General features: G+C 38.2%; 1 protein-coding gene across 1 annotated transcript in view; it reads left to right on the top strand.

Annotated features, from left to right (window-relative positions):
* The window catches only part of DDC (dopa decarboxylase), a 79,332-nt gene that overhangs the window by 27,256 nt on the left and 29,092 nt on the right, over positions 1 to 22,984 (top strand). The window contains exons 3-7 of the mRNA XM_086742030.1: positions 4,506 to 4,619; positions 5,294 to 5,413; positions 10,865 to 10,999; positions 14,402 to 14,545; positions 22,260 to 22,326. Coding sequence (XP_086598156.1) covers positions 4,506 to 4,619; positions 5,294 to 5,413; positions 10,865 to 10,999; positions 14,402 to 14,545; positions 22,260 to 22,326 — 580 coding nt within the window. The remainder of the gene's footprint in view (positions 1 to 4,505; positions 4,620 to 5,293; positions 5,414 to 10,864; positions 11,000 to 14,401; positions 14,546 to 22,259; positions 22,327 to 22,984) is intronic.

Raw genomic sequence — 22,984 nt, 5'->3', positions numbered from 1 at the left:
TTTGTGATGTGCTGGGGTAATTGTTCCAGTTGCTTCTGGAGACTGTGCCCTGTGCAGCATCACCACCACTGCAGAGCCCACGTACACTACTGGACCTCTTCTGTGCATAGTGCTGCACAAACTGCTGCATCTGTTGCCTGCCTCTGTTAGCTATGCTCATAGAACTGAAGTGTGAAAATGATGGTGCTGTACACATGGAGGCAGGGAATATAGGAAGAACTTAGCACAGGAAGACTTCTTCACATTTGGTTTAGAGACCTTTAAAATTATTTCTAATTGGTTTTAGGAGACTTTTGAAATTGACTATAGGGACAATTTACCCTCATTATATTTTCTCTTAATCTTCTTCCCATTTTTTTTTTCCTGACAAGATTAACATTTATAAGTACATCCAGTGTTTTTCAGCTATAGTGTTTTTCCAGTGTCTCACCAGGGCATGTCTTATGTCCATTTTATAAATGAGGCTCCAGGCTTCTTCAGAGAGAATAAATAATATGAGAGAGGTCATAAAACCTTGTTTTGCCCATAAGCTATCGGTGGCTCATAAGTGATTCTTGTTTCCTTCATGTCGACATCTTTACTGTGTTAGTTTTGTTCTGATACTTGCTACTTATAGGCTGATTGAAAATGTGAAAATAGTGCTCCTTCAGAGGAGCAAGGATCAATTAATTATGTAAAACAATAATGCAGTATCCATTGCTGTCTTTACCGTATAGGAGAACAGGCATTCATGAGTGTCGTAGTTCAGCCCCGATCAGGACCAGACTATGCAGTCTGTCTCTCGCTCCCCCCACCCTCCGAGAGAATAGGAGGAGATGATATAAGAAAAAACAGCTCAAGGTTTGAGATAAGGACGGGGAGAAATCCTTAAAGTTACCGTCACGGGCAAAACAGACTCGACTTGGGGAAAACTATTCATTTATTTCTAAAATTAGCAGGAGAATGAGACAGGGAACAAGATAACCTCCCCCCACCCCTCCCTCTTCCCAGGCTTAACATTATCTCTACTACCTTCCCCTCCCGAGTGGCACGGGGCGGGGGGAAGGGAATGGGGGTCGCGGTCAGTTCATCACGCATTGTTTTACGCCGCTGTATGATCGTCAGGGGAAGAACTCCTCGCATTCCTCCTCTGCTCCAGCGTGGGGTCCCTCCCACGGGCCACAGTCCTTCGTGAAACTGCTCCGGCGTGGGTCATCTCTTCCACGGGGTGCAGTCCCTCTAGAACAGCTGTCCCAGCGGGCCCTCCACGGGCCACAGCCTCCTTCAGGCCTCCACCTGCTCTGGCGTGGGGTCCTCCACGGGCCGCAGGTGGATCTCTGCCCCTCCGTGGACCTCCATGGGCTGCAGGGGGACAACCCGCTCCACCATGGTCTTCACCACGAGTTGCAGAGGAATCTTGGCCAGGAGCCATATTACTCCTCCCCCTCCTTCACTGACCTTGGCGTCTGCAGCCGTTCCTCACAACAGGCTGGCAGACGTCTCTCAGGATCCTTTTTACATCTTATTCACTTCTCATCTCCTCTCCACTTCTTGCAGCCGGGCCGGGCCGAGTTGGGCCCAGTCAGCTTCCCGGCGGGAGGCCAGAGGGTGAGGCCTGCAAGGCCCATGAGGCTCGCGCCTCCCCCTCTCTGCCCCCGGCTCAGCTGCTTCACATCTTCTCCTCCTTTTTTTTCCTGTTTTCCCCTACTTAAATACGTTATCGCAGAGGCGTTATCACGGGACATTCTGCTACCAATTGGCTCGGCCTTGGCCAGCAGCGGGTCCGCCCTAGGCCCAGCCGAGTCCACTGAACAAAGGGGAGCGACTTCTAGCAGTTTCCTACAGAAGCTACCACCTTAGGCCCCCCCTCACTAATAAAACCAGAACAATGAGTGGTAAAACTTCTTTGTGGACACTTATGTGAAATTGGATGCAGACCTTCATGATAATGAACAAAATGGTGCTAAGTGCCTAATATTAACACAGGTACTAAGGGAACAACTGCTGAACTCTGATCTCCACAGCAGAAAACCAAGGTGGAAAGGATCTGCATATAAAAATGTCAGTGGGAGTCACTTTTCTTTCTCAGATTTGCTTTGCTCTCTTGAAAGATATCTCCTCCTTTTTTAGAGCCAAAAATTATCAAGTTTAATTGTAACTGCAAATAGCAGTACTGAAGATGCAAATTTTCCTCATGGTGGAACCATTAATCTACTAACTTTCAGCTGAAATATCTATCCTTAATGTGTGGTGAAGGAAGACAGTTGCTTAGACCAAGCAAGCCACAGAAAGACAGACATCCTTAGAAGAAATCTGAGAAAGAAAATGTCTCTGAGAAGCATTAGAGTGGTTATTACTGAACCCAAGACACTTGTGTATCACTGTTTATCAGCAGAGGGCTGAGAAAACAAGCATCAATTATGTCACACTCTTTGCAATATTTGACTAAGTGCATCTGTTCCAACATGGCAAAAGAAATGAATTTTACAGCTCCTTAAGGGAAGGGGGAAGGGGAGGCAGGAGAAAGAAGCACAGCTGCACTTGCCCTAGGGTTTTTGGCTTTTTTGCTTTGTGTGAGTGGTGCAACTGGAATCTGCTGTGTTTCATCAAACAAATGGCTCCCAGCAAGTAGGCAGTTTAAACTTGATTAACCCAAGATGAATGTCACAAGTCTTACAGATCACAGAGGATTAGAGCTGGGGAGATGAACTGTGGCAGCACTGGCTCATTATGGACGTCAGTGAAAGTCTGTGCACGTGGGTCCTATCACGGACCGGTGTTTATTGGGTATTTTAAAATCTGTTTATTGTTTTCCTGTGAACAACCAAGTCCCATCCCATATTTTTTTTTCTGATTTGTGAAGGAAGGTGTTTGCCACAAGCACTCTAAAACTTTGTTACAGCGAAGAAAGAAATCCTGGCCGGATATAAGAGATACAGCTGAAAATGTTCACAGTGGCTGGTTTCGGATACCTGATTTGAGCAGGTTTGGACTTAGTGTCCAGTGAAAGTGAAATCTTGAATGTACCAGGTACAGGGGCTAGTTTAGATAGTGGAAAATGGTAGTGGATAGGAGCTGGTTTCATATGAAAGGGACAGGGGCATCCGAAATACTATATATGGTATACATATGTATGTATATATAATATATATATATATTTATATATATATGAGAAAGTGGTATCTGAGTCATGGTGTATATGAGAGTTAAGACAGTTTCCCCTTAGCGTGGAGCATGACGCTTAAAGAAGAGCTGGTTGTTGGCATGAAGAAGATTAGAAAAGGAAATAAAAGGGATATTTGCAGCATGCAGAACACTGCAGTACAGTGATCCCTGAGTTAGCTCCAGAACCAGAAACCTTATCACAGTCTGGGAGGGAGGAGAGCGTGAAAGGTAAAATTCTTTAGAGGTGGGAATGCGGAACAAAACAGTACAGAAACACTGAGCTCAGGCAAGTGATGCTCTCAGAATGCTCTTACTATCCTCCAGTTGTAACAGAAGAACTCCAGTATTTAAAAAAAAAAAAAAAACCAAAACCAAAATGGCATAAGAAAAGGCTAGGTTTCAATAAGTCAGCAGCCTCTGGATTTCCAGCCAAGGAAAGATCTTATAAACATTCTGCTGAATTCTTGCTTACACTCCATCTAATCCTCTAGAAGCATTTTTTTTTTCTGAATTTTGCCTTTTATCTTTAATGTGAAAGTTGTTTTTGCCAAACATATCATATCACATTATTTCTACTGAACATTGCAGTGTGGCAGTACATTTCCTGGCTACAAATTTTATTAGACTGTAGTTGTGGAGCATTATCAAGTATCTCACAGATCCTTAGAAATTGTTTAGACGTTGCATAAGATAATTCTAAATATTGCTGCTGCAATACAATTGACAACAATTTGTGCAGTTATTGTGTTGTTCTCTCCTATTGGTACATATAAAGTGGAATTGTACATAAATCACAACTTGTTAGAGGGAGAGGATAGTTCAATTTTCTACAGAAGCTATTGGATACTGGAATGTATTGTTTCATTTTGTGGTGAGGAGCTGCTTGGCCAGATTCAGTGCCTGAATTTTAACAAATAACTCCAGAGTGTGGGCAAGAGAATTCTGTGGACCTCTGCTGCACTGAAGACACTCTTGCTAACTGAGTTGCGTGACAGATCGAAAGAACAAAATACCGAAGTCCCTGAAAGCAGAGGCTCAAAAACAGTGCCCTGCACAGAAAGTCACGCTGCCACTGCCCATGCAATTCTTGTCTTCTAGGCAGACAAATTGAGAACTCTGACTTTGGAACTGTTGGGAGGTGGGGGCAAAAACTAATTTATTTCTAATTGGAGTAAAAGATAGATAAAAAATTGAGAAAAAAAAAACAAGATAAGCTTTTCTAAAAACTATGATCCTGTATTATAACCGGGTAGTAGAGAACTGTTGACTAGTCCCAACTTTCAGTCTTTTCTGATTGTGTGACAATTTGTTTCTGCTTCCTGCATTAGTTAAAAATGACTCTTTTTTTTTCCTTAATACAGGTGACTCACTGGCACAGTCCATACTTTTTTGCCTACTTCCCTGCAGCCTCTTCCTTCCCAGCTCTTCTTGCAGATATGTTGTGTGGTGGAATAGGATGTGTGGGCTTCTCCTGGGTAAGTTTACTGGGGTATGTACTGCTGTGTGGTAATGGTGCTTCACCTTGCCAAGATTTTAAGTATTTCAGTAACATTTTTCAATGAAATTATTGATTAATAGCAGTGAAGTCACAGGATTACTTTCATAGTTAAGTTTCCTTGACTAATTAAGTGTTTTCACATAGACACCCTGAAAGGCTCCAGCAATAAAAGGCTATTTCCTCTTAGAAGTTTTGCCCTTGAAAAAGCACCAGCATTTAGTATTAGTGGTAGCAGTACAAACTTACTGGTAATTCATTAAGTAGTATTACTGTTGCCTGTCACCCAGTGTTGTTACTTCTCTTATCATCTGGACTAATGGAAAATTGTGTTAAAACCCTCCACATTTTTATGAGATGGGCTCTTCTCAAAGAGGTTGGTACTTGATGTAATATGCAAGATGCAAATCCTAGCTTTGACATTTGATAGTCATGTTTCTATGTGAGGCCCAGTTTGACTTTTTTTTTAGTAAATATTAGAAACAGCATGCACAAAATGGTCTTCAGGACCCTAATTTAGCTGGTGAAGTTAGTCAGCTAGTCTTCTCCTCTATAGTCAAAAGGCAGAGAGAGGGAGTTATTCTTGCTCTGGTGGATCCTATTTCTCCTCACAGTCTAGTGAGGTTATTCTCTCTGTTCTATTTTTCAACACAGGCCGCAAGTCCAGCTTGCACAGAGCTGGAGACCGTCATGCTGGATTGGCTAGGGAAGATGATTAATTTGCCTGAAGAGTTTTTAGCTGGGAAGGATGGCCAAGGTGGAGGAGTCATTCAGGTAAGAGGGCACATGGAAAAAAAAAGAGGGTGGAATGAGTTTATGGACTTTATGATTTTATAAAACCTTCATGCCGAAACACTAATAAAGGAAAGATTTTTTTTCATTCTGCCACATGGGTACCTTTCAGATTTTCAGAAAGACTGATGCTCTGTGAGAATGTCCATAGAAGGGAAGGATCATTCATGAAAGTAATTATTTTGTTCTCAGAGCAGCTGAATTCTGAAACACTCTTCTCTGTGACGAATTGTTGGTAGTTCAACTTAATAGCACAATTTGGGCTTAAAATTAAAATAATAACATTGAAAAATTGTGTAGGATGGAAACTTTAATTTCTTGATCAAGTGAAGTCATACTTGCTAATAATGTGCAGCAATGTTTCATGACTGAAAGTAGAAAAAAACTTTTCAAATAGAAATATATCTGAGGATTTTGAGTAGAGCATCACGAGAAGTGGTTACAAAGGCTACCATGAAGTGCACGTTATACATGTGCGGCTGTTTACTTCAGTTGGAATCCAAAAGAGCCTTCCCTTTTTTCAGAAAAATAAAAAAAAATGTTGGAGATCAAGCAATGGATAAGAACATAGGAGAAAATCTTCTATAAGTAGAAATAACAGAATGTAGTAGAAAGTCTGCCAAACTTTGTCAAAGAAGTTTAAATTATTTTAAGAAGTTTCCTATATAACAACAACAAAAAAGGAATATTATAATAAAATGAAGACCTGCTTAAAATTTGAACCTAAATGGTTCTATCAATAGATAATACAAATTTCAGACTACACTGCGATATCCAAAATAGAACAAAATCCCCAAACTTTGATGTTGAGTGCTTAATGAAAGCCTACAATGACTCAACAGAGTATGTGTATGATAATAAATATATCATCAATGGGCAAACTTGCATGCATAATAAAGCTATATTGTTTGTCAGCCATGGCTCTACTAGCACAGGGTCTTTGTGCAAACGCAGACTCTGGTTACAGCTATTAATCTAACTGAAGTAGACCTCTACTATGAAAAAGACTGAATTTTAAATAATTGTTCTGTGTGCCTTTGATAATCTCTGGAGTCTGGTCATTGCAGGCTAGTGCACAATCCATTTTATCCTAAGACAGGCTTTTAAAATACATCTGAATTACATGCTAGAAGTGGGGGCTTCTTTCTTTGATCTCAGCTGCAAATGCCTACAGCATATTCCAATAAATTCTTCCCAACATCTTCCCAGGCAAGTATGAATTTAACCCAACTGCTATGATTCTCCTAGGCCGAGCTGCACCTACACCAGTGTATTTCCAGTATAGCTCTTTACTCATCTGCTTGCTCTGTTAGGATCTTTATCATTACGATTGCTAGGGAGGGGGTTATGTTCAAGAAATCAAGCCATACATCTCAGCACTATTTATTTTGTACCAGTGAAAGCAAGCAATTATGCCTGATGGTTATCAGCAGGAAATATTGCTCTTCCAGGCTGACAATTCTGGATTGCCCATAATTTTCATCAGAAACCAGTCAGTTTCAAGAATCGAAAGTGGGCTCCATGTTCCTGCTTATGATGAAGCAATTTGTGCTGCAGATCTTCTTGTCTTGCTTTTGAAACAATAATGATACAAATAAGAGAGCATGAGGCAAAGACAACATGAGCGTGTGAAAGTGCCAGTCATTCTCTTGGTAAATACCAAGTAATTATTGTGGTATTGGGTAAAACTGAGCCTGTGAAAATTGGCTCTTAATTACATTTGAAAGTCTATGTCAATATGAAGCACTTTGTTGTTGCGTGTAGGATGACACTTGAAAATGGCAGAAGATGAAAGAAAATTTCAGTTCAGAGCTCTGGTGGACATGAACATCAGCTCTTGCTGATATTTTTTCCGCCTCTTGAGCCTGCTTGCCATGGCAACCTTTGTTTGCTTGCAGTAAAAGGAAAGGTATCATCATCCTTCACTTAATGCAGAATACAGCATTCAGGAGGAGAAAAAAACCAGCTTTTAAAAATAAGTGAGAAAGCAACTTTCTTCCTGAAGCTTGTATCCTGCTGTTCATTCTAGATAATCTTCTGAAAATGTACATATTTTGAATTTCAAAGAGTTTTCTTGCTCTGCAAAGAAGTATTTTAAGCGTGAAACAAAATGAGGCTTAGCCTATCTTTGGCCTGGCAAGGAACACTTTATCATCAGTTAGCCAAGCAGTTCAAGAACCAAGGGTTTTTTCATCAAAAATATTTAGCACAAGTATTTGGTGCCAAGTTAATAGAAAATCCTTACAAACCAGGCTCGGAATACATGGTAAAAGCTTGGTATAAAAAGTGTGATTTACGGAAACTGAGGCAAGTGAAAAAGCCTATATCTATCATGAGACACCCAAAAGCATTTCCAAGTTGCTGGATTCAAGTGCCTTTAGGCTATGTCCCAGCTCTGTATCAGGAGGCAAGATTCAGCTGGGCAACAGGCCCTTTCCTGTTCATCCTTGTTTCTGTCTAAGGAAATTAATATAAGAGCTGTTGTATACGCTGACTATGCACCAGCTTGGATGAACAGCCAGGATGCCAGGACATCTTGTGGCACTCCTCAGAAGGCTGAGGCTACTCGTGAGCCTAAGTCATTTGCCCACCCAGCCAGGCAGTCTCAAGAATAGTGGAGGCTTAAATTTCCTGATCTCAAATTAATGCCTTAACCTTTGGAATCTCCTACAGCCTTTTGCTTTTATATATTTGTGTGCCTTTCTTTAATATGCATATTCCTTGCATGTCCTGGAACGAAACTAACAGTTTTACAGGGCCTTATCATTACAAAAAAAAAAAAAAAGAGGAAAAAAAGCACAATTTTCTCCACATATATTTGAAAGATTTTAATGTATCCCTTTAAATATATATTTTAACAACAGTAATAATTAGTATTATTTCCCACATATTAAATGCAACAGCGCTAGAGCTAACTTTACTGTGAAGAAGCCAGGTTTAGCAAGATTATTTTCAGTGACTTGCCCTATGTGAGATAGAATTAGGTCTTGCACACGGGCTTTGTGTTGCCCAGCTTCGTTATGAGGACATAAAACTTACCTGAAACATCACATAAGTTGCAGTGGTTTGCACACTTGAAAAGTATTCTCATCTACTGAATTGCTGGAAACAGTATTTTGGGCAACATTTTCTGATAATGCCTATTATTAAGGTCTTCTGACTATGCAGGGTTGTTTAAAAGATTATATACTGCTGTAAAAAAAAAAAAAAAAAAGAAAAAATCCCAGCTTCTCAGAAAACAGGTGATGTTCTTGACTGTAAAACATGCCTCACATCTACTGGACATCCAGGACTTGAGTCATTATATTCTAGCTCACAGGACTGTCAGGAAGCACAGGTATTTTTTTTTTTCACTGTTACTTAAGTAATGTTGTGCTGAGCATGGCAGAAATAGTTTCTCTAAGAAAGACATGATTACAGAAGTTTCTCATCAGGAAGCTTACACTGCATGAGATTCATCTCACACTTTGTTAGATAAAGTTGGACATACAAGAAGGTACCTTTAGAGGAACTATTTATCTCAGTCCAGAATATCTGCCTAAAATAGATGGAATTATTCCTTTCTGGATACGCTTATCTCTCTCCATTGAATACTAACGGACTCTAAACAATTATTTTATCTCAGATATTTAACTTTTTAGACAGATAAAGTAAGATGAATCAGATCTTGAAAGTTCTTCATGTGTAAGATGAAGATAATTGTGTGCACACACTTGCATCCTGAGTTTTGATGACTATGGACAGGCATGATTTCTTGGTGTTCAGATAATCTGATGAGTATTCTGAGTATCTGTCTACAGACCGTATGCAGAATAAGATTAAATTGAGAGATTGCCAAATTATGTTTTCTGTAATTAATGGACAGGATTTCCTTCACTTCTTGTCTCCACATGGAAGTTCTACCTTACTTGATCCAAGAGGGATATTTGTTTTCCTACATCATTCTGTATCTGTAATATTTCCTTCAGTTGCCATAAGGCTGTATGTAGCAGCAGCACTTATAAGAAGTGCACACATGTGTACATTCCTGAAATCCCACACCAATGGAAAGGCAGATAAAATACACTCATCATGGCGATACCTTTAGTAAACGTTTAGGGACTGTCCTTTTTCCTGCTTACTCCATTCATGAGGCTGTTAAATTTCAGCTGGATTGAGTTCACTCGCTGTTGAGATGCTGACATGTGTAGAAGCCAGCTTTGTCTCAAATAAATAGCTCAGCGAACTTTGGTATTAGGAGAAAGGCTGAGTTCACTGGGATCATTCTCATGTATGAAATCTGTAAGATCAGGCCCACCTCCGGGGAAGAAATAAGACTTCCCAAATATTTAAACATTTGTTGTAAGTATACACAGGTCTTCAACAGAGGGAGGACAGCATTTTGCTACAGGATAAGAAATATCACTCCAAAATTAGCTTGTTGACACTGGGGATATTTCTGAGACATAATTATTAATATAAACAACTGTATTCATTGCAGTGTTACATGTTTGGCAGAGGAAGATTCACACGACAACTGCTTCAACTTTGAAAGCACCTAAAAACTCTATCTTGTGTATGGATAACCAAAGCCATTGAAATTTGTGGACATTTGTTTACAAACTGTTACTTATAGTTTAAAAGAGCAGCTTAGAACATGTTTCATCTGCCTGTTGTACAGGAAAACCACAAAAAGAATTTATGGGAACTTGAATTCTCTTGTGAAATTTACAGATCAGTTGATAAAAAAAAAAAATCCCCTTTTTGTTGTCACAGAGTATCCAAGACACAATTTAAACTCATATTTTTTGAGTCAAAGGGCAATTTAGAAATACTGTGTGACTGTTCCTTTCATCTGTGTGTTTTTGCTGAAGAAAACATACATAACTAATACGTTTAAATGCAGTTAGCTGTATTGAATCATAACTTTTTTTTTCTTTTTCAGTATTTTTTCTCTTTTAGCCACAATAATTGACTTCCCTAGGGTAACTCTAAATATTAAATAAGCATTATCATTATGCATGTTGCTTGGTAGAAATGAAAGTTGACAGTCAGATTCTGACGGAAGTTAAATGTGCAGAAATCCAGAGTAACAGAAATCAACCATTACTCTGCCTTTGTTACCGGTTAACAAATGACTGGTGCCTGATTTGAGGGCCTTTCCACATGTGTTTGAGTCTCTGAGTCCAGCTTTCTAGCACTGATTGCAAGGCTGGTGCCTAAACTGAACAAGCATAGAGATTAAAGAGAGCAGATAGCAGCATCAGGAAGGAAGAGACCAAGATCAAATAGAGATGCCTCCCTTGCTCTCACGCATATTCTTAAAAACCATGAGATTGCAGTTTCTCATATGCAGTTTCTGTTAACAACTTCACAGATTCATACAGAAGAAAAAGTTGCTTTTCTTCTTCTGGAATGTCTTCCTTTTGAACCTTCCTTCAATTTGTCCCACAGGGAAGTGCAAGCGAGGCCACCCTGATTGCACTGCTTGCTGCAAGAACAAAAACTATCAGACAGGTGCAATCAGAAAAGCCGGAGCTAACAGAAGCAGACATCATGGGTAGGCTGGTGGCCTATGCTTCTGATCAGGTGAGTACCTCTCAAAACCACAGAAACATCGGGTCTCTATTTAATAATTTCAGCCATCTCAATAGGCAGGTGAATTAAGTATAAACTTTTTGGATTGGTGCTATTTGGTGTTGCTTGTTTGAATCTTATTGTACGTCACAAGTGGTCTGGAATCTCATGTGTGCTACCATAATACAAAGAATAAATATCTGGAAGTCAGTGTTACATAAGTGTTGCTTCCTTACAAAAAGAGCTCATTTGAAGTAAATAAAGATACCTGAGTAACATGTTAATTTCAGTTGTGTTGAGTAAGTCTAGATCATCTTTTGTTACATCTAGGCTTCTGTTTCAATGTGTGCACACATTATTTTCCTCCTACATACACATGTGCAAACAAACACACATACATCCTCCCATTGTATGCACGCATGGGTGCAGGTGCATGCACACAGACAAGCCTAGTGCACAAATATAAAGTCATATTGGTCATAGTACTTGAAGAAGCCCGAAACATTATTTTTTTAAAAAGAAAAAAAACCAACTAAAATCTCTTAGCTGTATCAGTACAGCTAAGAAATCTTCTAAGAAAACATAATCCTTGATTTCTGACTGTGAGTGGTATTTCGCAGACTGAGTTAGGCTAAATTCTCAGCAGGCCAGGACCATGAGAGGCTTTTACTGTTAATGAAAGCAAATTTTAATTTTGTGAGTTCTGCTGCTCTTACCTTTCTGACACACTAATCCTACTGAAGGGCCAAGCAATGTGGCTTCTCTCAACAGCTGTGACATTTTCTTATCTAAATGTCAATGAGTTAGAAGAAACTTCCTTAGTACTCGATGTTTAGTTTAAAGTAGTATCTGATTATGCAGAATAAAATGACTAGGTTTCAGGATTACTTTGACTTACTACTAAGTGTACGTTAAAAAGCACTAGAGAACAAGTTAAAAGTACACTTGCTTTTTGTGGGAGGGGAAGAGGAACTACATTTGTAGGGTGAGAAGAGTCAGGACAGGAAAATATGAGGAAAGATAACTGTTTTCAGAAGGCACAAGAGATATTTGTCCTTTTTTTTTGTCTGTGACTCTAGGGTCTGTGTCTCTAAGGTCTGTGTTGCACAGTCCCAGAGCTCAAACTCTGACCCAGTGATGCACAAAGCCTTTTACTTGTTTTCATTTTTTTGTCCCATGTAAGTGGCTGACCTGAAATGAGGACTGACAGGCCTTCCTGCCTACTGAAGGTCAGAGAATCTTATGTTTACAGAAGGATTTGCCTTAAGATATTGCTGACCTTTCAAAGCAGATTGTTGCAGAGCTCACTGGTCCTTCTGCATTAAGACCTGTGTGACTCACAAGCAATAATCCACAAAAGAAAGTAAGCCTGAGCCATTCTGTGGGAGAGAAAACCATGCACTGACAGAGCACAACACTGCACAAATGCATTAGGAGGGAGGTAAAAATTTGTCTGGTAAAAGAGATGCAGAGTAGAAAGCTGAACTCAGATCTCTTATATCTTGGGAGATCATTTTAGCTTCCTAGCATTCTGGGAAAATCTTTATCCCATTGAAATAATTTTGCTTTGTATTAATGAGTACTGAGCAGGACTGGCAACAAAGCTTTCCTCAATAACTAATTGGGGGTTTGGAGACAATGGAAGAGGATTCCTGTTTGGTTTACTGCCTGGGCTATCCTGGCTGAGGGTCCTCTTGCAAGGGACATGAATGTGAGACCTTGGAGCTGAGAGGAGTATCCAGCTACCCCTGACAGTAGACACCTGATTCTTTGGGACAAAGACAGAAGTCAGGGTAGCTTTCTTATATTCCTAAATTTTCTCAGGCCATATCCTTTATCAACCCTTTTTTTTTGCCATGTTTACTTTGCTACCTTAAGCAATTGCCCGCTCATTTCGCTGATTTCTGTTTGGTTCCATGCTCTCCTTGCGGGTCGTGAGAGGTTCTCAAGTACTTTGCCAAGAACTAGGAATTCCATGCAACAGCAGGTCACTAAAGATTTGTTGTAATGCAAAAGCATTTTGACAGTTTTAACCTTAAGATTGTGAATGGCTGTAATTATCAGAGAGCCTTACAACAATTTTGGGGACTTGAGGAAGGAATTCTGAGGTTCTGACTGGCTAACAACCAGTTATTTAAATTCTTATTTAAATTCTTGTATAAATCTTTCCATTGTACACTTGAATGAAGTATGGTATCGTTATGGTACACACATTGTTTTTCACTTTAAAAGCAGTTAGTTATTTTTAAAGTCTAGACTTCTATATTCTCTCAAGCTGGTGCCTAAGTACTTTAAGAAGAGACACTGCTGAGATACAGGTTAATCGTCAATCTGCCTTTAAAATGCGTCATTCCAGGGATATGTGAAGTTGAAAGGTAGAAACTTTATCTTCATCTGGTCTTGTTCAACCTATGTTTAGGCTGAATCTTTTCTGTGATTATATGCTAAATTAGAACAGAATTAGTAAATGCCCTTGTAGGCACTAGCAAGAACCAACAAGGGTAGGATGGAGATTATGAATGAGAATAGTCATGATATGAAAAGGTGAGGATTTTTTCTCTTTCAAATTAATGACAATTAATGAAATTGTAGAATGTGGAAGGTAAAATAGCTTTTCTTTGTTTTTAATCATGCTCTAAAGGAAATTATTTTGTGTCTAAACATATCTTTTACTGTTATTAGAGTTATTATAGTATTGTACTTCAAAATTTTATAAGAATTTCTTAGTCATATCTTTTTTATTTACTGAGATGTTATTTATGTTCTAAAGAATATTATTTAAGGGGAATTCAAGTAAAATGGGTTATAAATAAAGTAACATATTGGGAGTGATCCTTAATCCCCTACAAAATGAATGAATGATTGAACCACAATTTATTGAGTGGGTAATCTAAAAAAATAAGGCAATGTAAGAAAATCTCTTTGTCTATACCATACCATGTTGTATGTTTTTTTAGGGTTCAGCAAAGCTATACGTCATAAAATTATGCTAGTGAGCAACTTAATCATTATCAGGCAAGCTGATTATCTGCATGTCTTTTGGTTGATTTGGAGCCAAATCCTGAAGCTCTTAATCAATCCTAGCTAATTGTCAACATGTTAATTACAGCTCTCACTAAGGTTAATTGAAGTCTTGTCTGAATGACACCATGGCAATGGTTTCAAGAACACTTCAGGATTTCTATTAGTGTATTTATGTGTGTGTGTCTCTGTGTATGTATATGTGTGTGTCCATCTATCTGTCTAACTATATGAAAGAGAGAGAGGTACGTATCTGTTACATACCAGCAACAGTCCCAAGATCCCAAGTATTGCTTTACTTGAAAGAAATTTATTTTTTGTTGTCAAATTCAAATGAACATCTTACATTCCAATAAAAGGTATCTGTCTTAAAACCTGACCATTTCTTTGTAGGCTCATTCATCAGTGGAAAGGGCTGCATTAATCGGTGGTGTGAAGATTAAAGATGTTTCTTCAGATGATACATTTAGTGTTTGTGGTTCAACCCTAAAGAAAGTTTTGGAAGAAGACAAAGCTTCTGGTCTTATTCCATTCTTTGTGAGTACTGGATTTTAATTAATCAGTGGATTTATTTCTTCTGATAAATTATTTCTGACATGAGTAGATGATCTCATCCCTAACAGAGGAACTGATAGGCAGCCTAGCTAGAATACTAGGACAGGTTCCATGAGTGTTCTTCACACACCTTTCTGCACAGTATAAGCAATTTAGTTGAGAAATTGGTTGCACTTCTTAGCAAAAATAATGTTTCAAAAGGACTTAAAGTTATATTAGACAGTTGAACAAATGCAGGTGAATTTTGTAGTTGCAACATTACAATCTCCTAACACTTGCATTCTGAACTGCCTCTTTTACAAAGGTATACTTTTATTTTTCAGGTTCTAACTTACACATAACACAAGTGTAAAGGCAATAAATTAAATTATGGTATCTCAAACTTAAGTATTTTCATTTAAAAAATATTTTCTCCTCCTCACTACTTTAGCAAAGAAATCAAATTCCATAATGTACGCCAAACATCAGCAAGATCAGACTTTGTTAGACAGGTATTTGTGAGTGACAAGTGAGGTATAGGGAATCTGGCTCTGGAAATTTTAAGGAGTTATCATCTCTTGTTATCTGTCCATTTCCTTTCCAGATATTCTTGCTTCCACAGCAGTCCAGCAAAAGCAAATGATTATATCTCAGTAGGTAAAGCTCATAATCCCCCAATTTTTGACACAGAACAGTGTTAGATTGGATACAATTCTAAAGTTTAGTTCTACTATGATAAGTACCTGAAAAAAAAAATAGTATTTGCTTATTTATTAGATCTACTCCTGTTAGTTCAGAACATCATCTTATTATTTCAAGTTAAGCAATATTTTACATTTGTTTTTTCATGGAGTAACCTCTGTTGTGTTTTTTGTACATCATCAACAATTTTTTTTTGCCCATTTCCAAACATTATACCTCTACAAAACCTAATATAGACCATGATCTGTATAGATCTATAAAGAGATACAATATGCTACCAATCATATGTTTTTACTGGCCTCCACTGAATGAAAAATTGGACAAAAAAAAAATTATGTTAAAAACAGAGAACTTTAGAAATGGTATTTTTTAAGAGTCAAAAATATGTCACGATTTTTTTTCAGAAAAAGTCATGTCTGATGATGATATTTTTCTTTTCTTTCATATGGTAACATTTTGAAAAGGCCTGATGTGACTTAAATTTCTATTAACTGTTTTCAGAAGAATTAGCAGATTAAGCATGCTTATAGTCATGGATAAGTGTGAAATAGGACAAAGAAGCTTGAATTTCACCAAGCTCTTTTGAAAATGTAATCTTTTTACTCTTCTTGTTATTAATATTTAGTGTCTGTTTTTATGTAGTATGAGGGTGACTGGAGTGAAAAGTATTTTTCATATGTGCAGAATGCTGCTAATTTCTAGCCTGCCTAGAACTAGTGACTCCTTGGGATGACCAAGCACATCCCATCAATTGCTTTCCAATGTAAAACGACTATGACTGAGGAACAAAGCATCTATACGGCTGCCTAAATGAAGTTTCTTCTGTGGGCTGCACTTATTGAAGTGGAGATGTGCCATAAGGCATGTTTTATTTCTCTGTTATATGTCATCAGCCTATAATGTCTTATACAAGATTCTACTTGCTTATCTTACTGTTAATTTTAAACAATTACAAGTACAGCACTGTATCACATCTCTGCGTACTAATTACAAATCTAATGTGTTTTTCCACATCTTTTGTCCATTAAAAAAATGCAACTTGCCCCTCATAAATATTCATTCCTTATTAATTTTTCTATCTGTAGCAAGAGGAAATAAGAAATTTTGTTTTATGCATTCAGCGACACCTTTACAAAGGGTGATTTAACTGTTGTTTTCCCTCCTCTGTTTGCTTAGCTGTGCAAAACAGGCTTTCAAAGACAGCAGAGGCTCAGTCTCAGTTAATATGGCCTGTGCCAGGTCTTCCATTTATTTGTATACATAAAACATGTCAGCTTAGATTAAACTAGATCTCATTATCCTTATGGTTGGCCTCTTAACTCAAAAGGTGTGTTAATTCTCTGTCGTGCTGCTCAGCAGTCCATGCACTGTATTAGTGCTCCCTTTTCTGGCTTGCAGATTTCAAAAGCCTTTCCATTTCTTTTGTTCTTGAGTAATTTGGTGCTATTTTATTTTGTTCTGGTGACAAAGATACGCACATTGCCAAGGAAACACCTTACGCCACTTTATTCCTTGTCTCCCTGTATTCACTGATCCTTCACTAAGGGACAAGATTCAACATTAAAGCAAAAAGTTTAACAGAAGAAATTCTGCCTGAAGAGACAGCAGAGATATCATTCCTAATGAAGAGATCTTGGCTGCATACAAGCTGATGTAGTCTCCCTTATCAGAAAAAAAAAAAATTGTATGGGATGAGAAGGAAAATACAAGCAAATTACATGCCTTATAGGCATGATTCTCCTCTTATACTCAATGAATAAATGAGGAATCATTATACTGAATTTGACAGAAGAGCTTTGCTTATAGAGGTGAGTGGAGAATCAGGGGCATGTTTGCTTGATGTGAAACGTGTTCTCTTATTACAGCAATCTGGTAATTATAGGTTTGCTTTTCACAAACATAGAATTTGGCAGTCAGCCTTTTTTTTTGGGACAGGCATTGTCTTTAAAATGAGTCTTTGAATTCCTATCCACCATCAATATCTTTTAGCACTAGTACTGTGTGTATAATTTTGTTCAGTGAAGGCTATTGCCAATTAGTGTACCCAAACCTCTACTTTTGTTTCCTTTCTTTATTTCTAACTTCAGAGTTGTGTTAATTTGTCTCTTTTAAAATACTTTTGCAGAAATTGAAACAGAGACATTTTCATATAGTAAAGCAAGCAGACTGTGCAAACAAAGCATTTAACTGTGTCAGGTGCTGAGGCAGTAAAGTTGCCACGATTTACTGAGGAGCAATTTCAAGTGTGGCTGATATGCAGCCCTTCATCTGGCCATCGGTTAAGGGGGAGCTTTAAAGCATGTGCTGAATCATGCCCATTTTGTTAATTATAAACACTAACTAGTCGTTAAGCACATGCATAAATGCCTTTCTCAGATAAGCCCTATGCTGCCAGCTCGAGATGGGCCTCCACGTTGGATGAATGTTGACTGGGATGCTCAAATGTGGAGGCCACCAAGTTAAGCACTGCTAAATTCAGATGTAGGATCCACTGCATTCAAGCCTAGTTCACTTGAATGTGTGTAAGTGGCCTGTGAGCTTTATGCTGTCTTTCATAAATTAACACTGATATAATGCAGCTAGCATATATACAGTACAATATACTTCAACAACCTCATCCAGTATAAAGCTGCTATAACATGATCGCCTTGCTGCTGAACAAAGGCCCAGCGTGAAATCTCTCTGATTCTACCTGAAATGACTCTTCTGAATGATGATCAGCAGGATATTAAGCAACATACTGTTTGTATCCGGACTTGCTCGGGAAACAATAAATCAGAATCAGACTGAGAGAAAAGCCATCTTTTCAGCAGAAGTTAACACTTAGATCATGACCATAGATTTCCATTTGGAAGAAGCATTCTAGAGACATGTACAGATGTCTGGGGTGATGTTTCTTAACCCACAGTTTGTAAATGATTAAATGGTGGTTTAGTAAACTGCTGCAGTTTTCTTCAAGACACAGGCATTCTTATGAGTGCAAGCCAGCAAACAACAGAGTAGATCATAGAATCATCGATTGGTTTGTGTTGGAAGGGAACTTTAAAGGTCATCTAGTCCAACTCCCCTGCAAGGAGCAGGGACACCTCCAACTAGATCAGGTTGCTTAGAGCCTCATCCAACCTGGCCCTTCCAGGGATGGGACATCCACCACCTCTCTGGGCAACCTGTTCCAGTGTTCCACCAGCCTCATTGTAAAAATTTTTTTTTTCCATAGTAGGAGACAATAAAAATGACAGGAGAACAGTGAAAGTCCTCCCTCATTCTAGTTAATTGCAAATTTAACTTTGTAGTGAAACTGTGCAAAATGTGTCCATATCTTTTTCAACAGCTGTAGGAGTCTTCCAGTTGAAAAGATTGAGAGTTATTGCTCTCAGGCATCATAAAGATCCATGCATGTTTCCTGACATAGCTCTTGGTTTCAGGAAAGTAATACACGAGATGACTGATGCAAGCATTTTAGCTGCTTTGTATTCACAACCAGGGCTGAGTCAAGTTTGAAGAGCACAGTCTGAAAAGGATAAGGCCTGCAGGCGATACTGAGCCATCAGTCCCATTTCTGTGATGCAGCCTGTCCCCCGCCCTTTACACAAATGTGATTTTGCTGGTGTTATACAGGTTAGAAATTGAATTAGATTCATCATGTAGTACTGAGGCAGGGTAATGAGAGTCCAGACAAGAGCAGATGCTGTCACTTTAAGTGGTTTCTGAGAATTAGAACAAGTGACTTTCAGGCTTAGACACCTGCAGAGAGGACAAAAAAAAATATATTTTAGAAACTTAGAGAATAAGCCATTATTTAGACAACTAAGCATATGTTTGAACTCATATAATCTCTCATCGAAGCAACATATTCCTTATCCTGATTAGAAGGAGAATACTTTAACTGCAGTACAACACTAATAACAATAATATGTAACTTTCTCTGGTGAAATCTCCATCATTATTTTAATTGCTGGACTAGCCAAGATAATTTCACTCTAATCTTATCGGAAAGTCCAGACCATATCATCATAAAATATATGTATAAAAGCAGAACTAAGTCTATAGTGCACTCTTTGTTTGGGTGTTTTCCAATCCAACAGGTTAACCTCTATTCTTTATGGATATAGAAAAAGTGGAATTTTCATCATGATATCCTCCATTTCTTGTGACACAATTTGTAGATCTGTAGTTCAGCCAAAGATGAAATGCAGCTTTCTCCTGATTGTGGGAACATCTTAGGATGAAAATAATGTGATAAATACATTTTCACTTCATATATGCATACCCCAGTACTAAAAAAAAGGGAACAAATGTATTCCTTTTAAAAAAAATATCCTGCAATCTTTTTAAAGCAACCTCCCTCAAAGGACTTCCAGAGAAGTCACAAATGTACCTCAAGGCACTGCAATTATTCCGTTTTTCTCACTTGTCTCAGGAATGAGAGGCCCAGTATGGATAAAGATTATATTATTTTGAGGGGAAAATGTGTCAGTGGCAAAATTTTATTAACTATATATTCAATGTGCTTCCCATTTTCAGAACTGTATTTGTTTCAAACTCAGCTTCTCAGTAGCTTGATATGGAAAAAATACTGAATTGTCCCTTTCTTATTTTAATAATAACTTTTCCCATAGCCAATATTTTTACTGGTCCAATTAAACACGGTTATAGTTATTAATATTGCTGTAATTGTGAAGTTGGGGGAAGCATGTGTCCTGTCAGGGATAAAATGTTTTCAGGGTTTTATATGACTACGTTTAATCAGGTCTGCCTTATACAAAGGCAGGATATGGCTTCCTTTAAGAGTGTACATAAATGTATATGAATTGTGTACTATCTGTGTACTACCAAAATCTTAAATATCTCTGAGGTACATGGTATAATATAGATGCAGAAATGTTGAAAAGTGTACTTAAAAGAGAGGTGTGACCTCTCTAGCAGTAAATTATTGAATTAGTTAAATATTCTTTAGATGTATCATTTTAAATTTCTGTCTGGAATTAAATTTCTGGGAAATGTGAAAAGCAAAACCAAATAAACATCTTAAAGCTTCATGTGAAGTTATTGGGAGGACCAGTTAGGGAACCCCCAAGGGGAAAACCAACTCTTAGTCCTGAGATGTGTACAGAACCTGCTTCGAGATGTGACTGTAGATCATTTTTAACAGCCTCCAATATCCAAAAGCTGGTAGAAATGAAAAAGTCAATAAAATCTCTAGCTTGAAAGTGATAACTTATGAATGAGGATGAGTGTTCAAGGGAACAAATAAACAGGTAAAATACTGGTAGCTATCAAGCAGTCTGTTTAGAGTATAAATACTTAGTGCAAACGTGTATCACCTTTTAAAAAAGAAGGAAAAAACAGCCTCCTGGAAAAGCTGGCATCATCTAGCTTTTGAGTAATGGGAACTCCTAGAATTAACAAGGTATCAGTGAAATACAGGAGAGATACCATGTGAATGTCCAAGCTAGAAGAATAGAAAAGAGTGTACATTTGGCAAATGAAACATGATATGAGGCTAAAACAGTTTATAGATTTTGGCAAAAAAAAAATTGCTACTGGCATAATAACATGAAATTATTTTTCTTGGAAATAGAAAGCTTGTGCTAGAGAGAGAGACTAAAAGCTCAAAGCAGATAAGGCCACACCAGGTAAAGTAAACATGAGCCAAATCCTTTGCTACAGAAGTGCTTACTCACATCACAATGACTGTAACAGAACAGGCCAAAGGTCTGCCCCGTCCCACACACTCAAGCCGCCAGCTGCACCTCTCAGCTGGGCACGGGCATCATGTCCCCATCCCACAGCAGCTCCACAACTACAGCAGCAATGACAACACCACAATCTGCTCTTCAGTGAGGGCATTCTCTAGGGTAACAGGAAGACCTACTGTACTGGATAAACAAAACAGAAGCTTAAGAAACAGAAGATATTACTTGGCATGTTGGATGAGATCGAGAAGTCCAATGCAGAGAAGGAACCACTGGAAACATTTCCTGATGGTATCTCTCCTGCTACAATGGAGAGCTGTGAACTCAAAGGCCCTGCGTACCTGCTCATTATGGAGCTGTGAGACAAAAAAATAAAGTCCTATATGGAGTTTTGATGCATAATTGTATCTATGTTTTGCTATGAGAGTATGTTTGTTTCTTGAGAGGTGTAGTGGATGGACAAGTATCATGTAGGTGTTCCTTTGTCTTATAGGTCTTGTCATGACGTGCACACACATCCCCACCAGAAAAATGTGGTTAGTTGCAGATATATAGGGAAAAACAATGAAAGCAAAATATAGTGTATTGACAGTGTACCTGGCAGAAAAAGTAACCAGAAGTATAAAATAAAAACCCAAAATTCTGGATTTTATGTATTTATAGTAATCTCCCAGCTGTAAAGGTTTGTGTGCAACCTTGGATAAATGATCTAATTCCTTTGTACTTCAATATTCTAAAACCCAGTATAATTTATTTGCCTATTTAAACTGTAAAATGTCTTTTATTATATAAAAATCCCATACAAGGCAAAAACCAGACACAGCCTTTGTTACAGATCAGTTAAGAGCTGTGGCTCTTTAATTCAGGCAGTAACATTTTAGGATCCATTCTGTCAACAGGAATTTCGGCATCTTTAAGTTGCTCAAGTTCAGAGCTTGCTTATATACCATAAACCGCAAATCATCTTGACAATAATGGTGTATGCGAGGTTAGTATTGGGCCACATTATAAGCATGTGGAACACATCATAGAAAATATATTAAAATAGCATTAATAAAATACTGTGACTATATTACATTACTTATCATTCAATTTTATAGTAACATTTGATTTTATGCATCTGTCTCAACGGGAGCTTTGGAAAAAAAAAATTAGATTCTCAAAAGTTCCACTGAAGGAACTTTTGCCCTATATCATCTACTCTCTCTGTTTATTGTTGCCTTTGCAGACAGTTTTTTTCATGTGATAATTTTCTTTGCTATAACACTTTTTTTTTTCCCTTTGGTTTTTTTTTTTTTTTTTTTTTTCTGTCTCTGCAGTTCTGTGCAACACTTGGAACCACACCTTGCTGCTCCTTTGACAAACTGTTAGAACTGGGTCCTATCTGTAAGTCCTTGCTGCTACTTTCTAAAACTGCAGAGACCATTTTAAGCCACACTGAGTCATATCCAGGTCATTGTGCAGTGTCAGTGCCCAAATTCAATCAGGCTACTTATAGATGAGACATTCAGTTACAGTTTTCTTTCTAATATTAGGTCAAGCAGTAAGCTTGCACTCTCAAACTGTTAGAGTACAGAGGACATTATCTTAATGAGTTTCTTTTTGGCGGGGGGCGTATTTTGGAGCACTGTCAGTTAAAAAACACTCTAAGTGCCTCAGTTTGTAGCATTTTTCTTCAAGACCTTCTACCTGCAACACATCTAGAGCAGTGGTGAAGACAGGGAAAAGCTGATCTCTAATTCTCCTCTGTACCAAGTGTTTTGTTTCTGTCTGGTTCTAACAACTATAAAAAGCAGGGAAATATGCACCAAAAATCTATACGTATTCTTCTCTCCCTTCCCCGATTTCCTTCCTCTTGCAAGAAAGCAGGACAAGTACGAGGGTGTTTAATTCAGTGACCGAGTCGTGGACTCTTCACAAGTATTTCTGTGTTACGGGCTGTTGTGTCAACCTTTGATCTGCAGCAAGGCTTGGTCACAAGCACACGCTTGCTGGCTGATGAAAATGCAATAGAAGTGCAGCATATCTGTTCAAGTGTACACTT

Source organism: Chlamydotis macqueenii, chromosome 2 (assembly GCF_036417535.1).
Source record: "Chlamydotis macqueenii isolate bChlMac1 chromosome 2, bChlMac1.mat, whole genome shotgun sequence".
In the NCBI taxonomy this organism is placed as follows: domain Eukaryota; kingdom Metazoa; phylum Chordata; class Aves; order Otidiformes; family Otididae; genus Chlamydotis; species Chlamydotis macqueenii.
The sequence above is the reverse complement of the archived record's forward strand: the minus strand, read 5'-3'. Positions and strand labels throughout refer to the sequence as shown.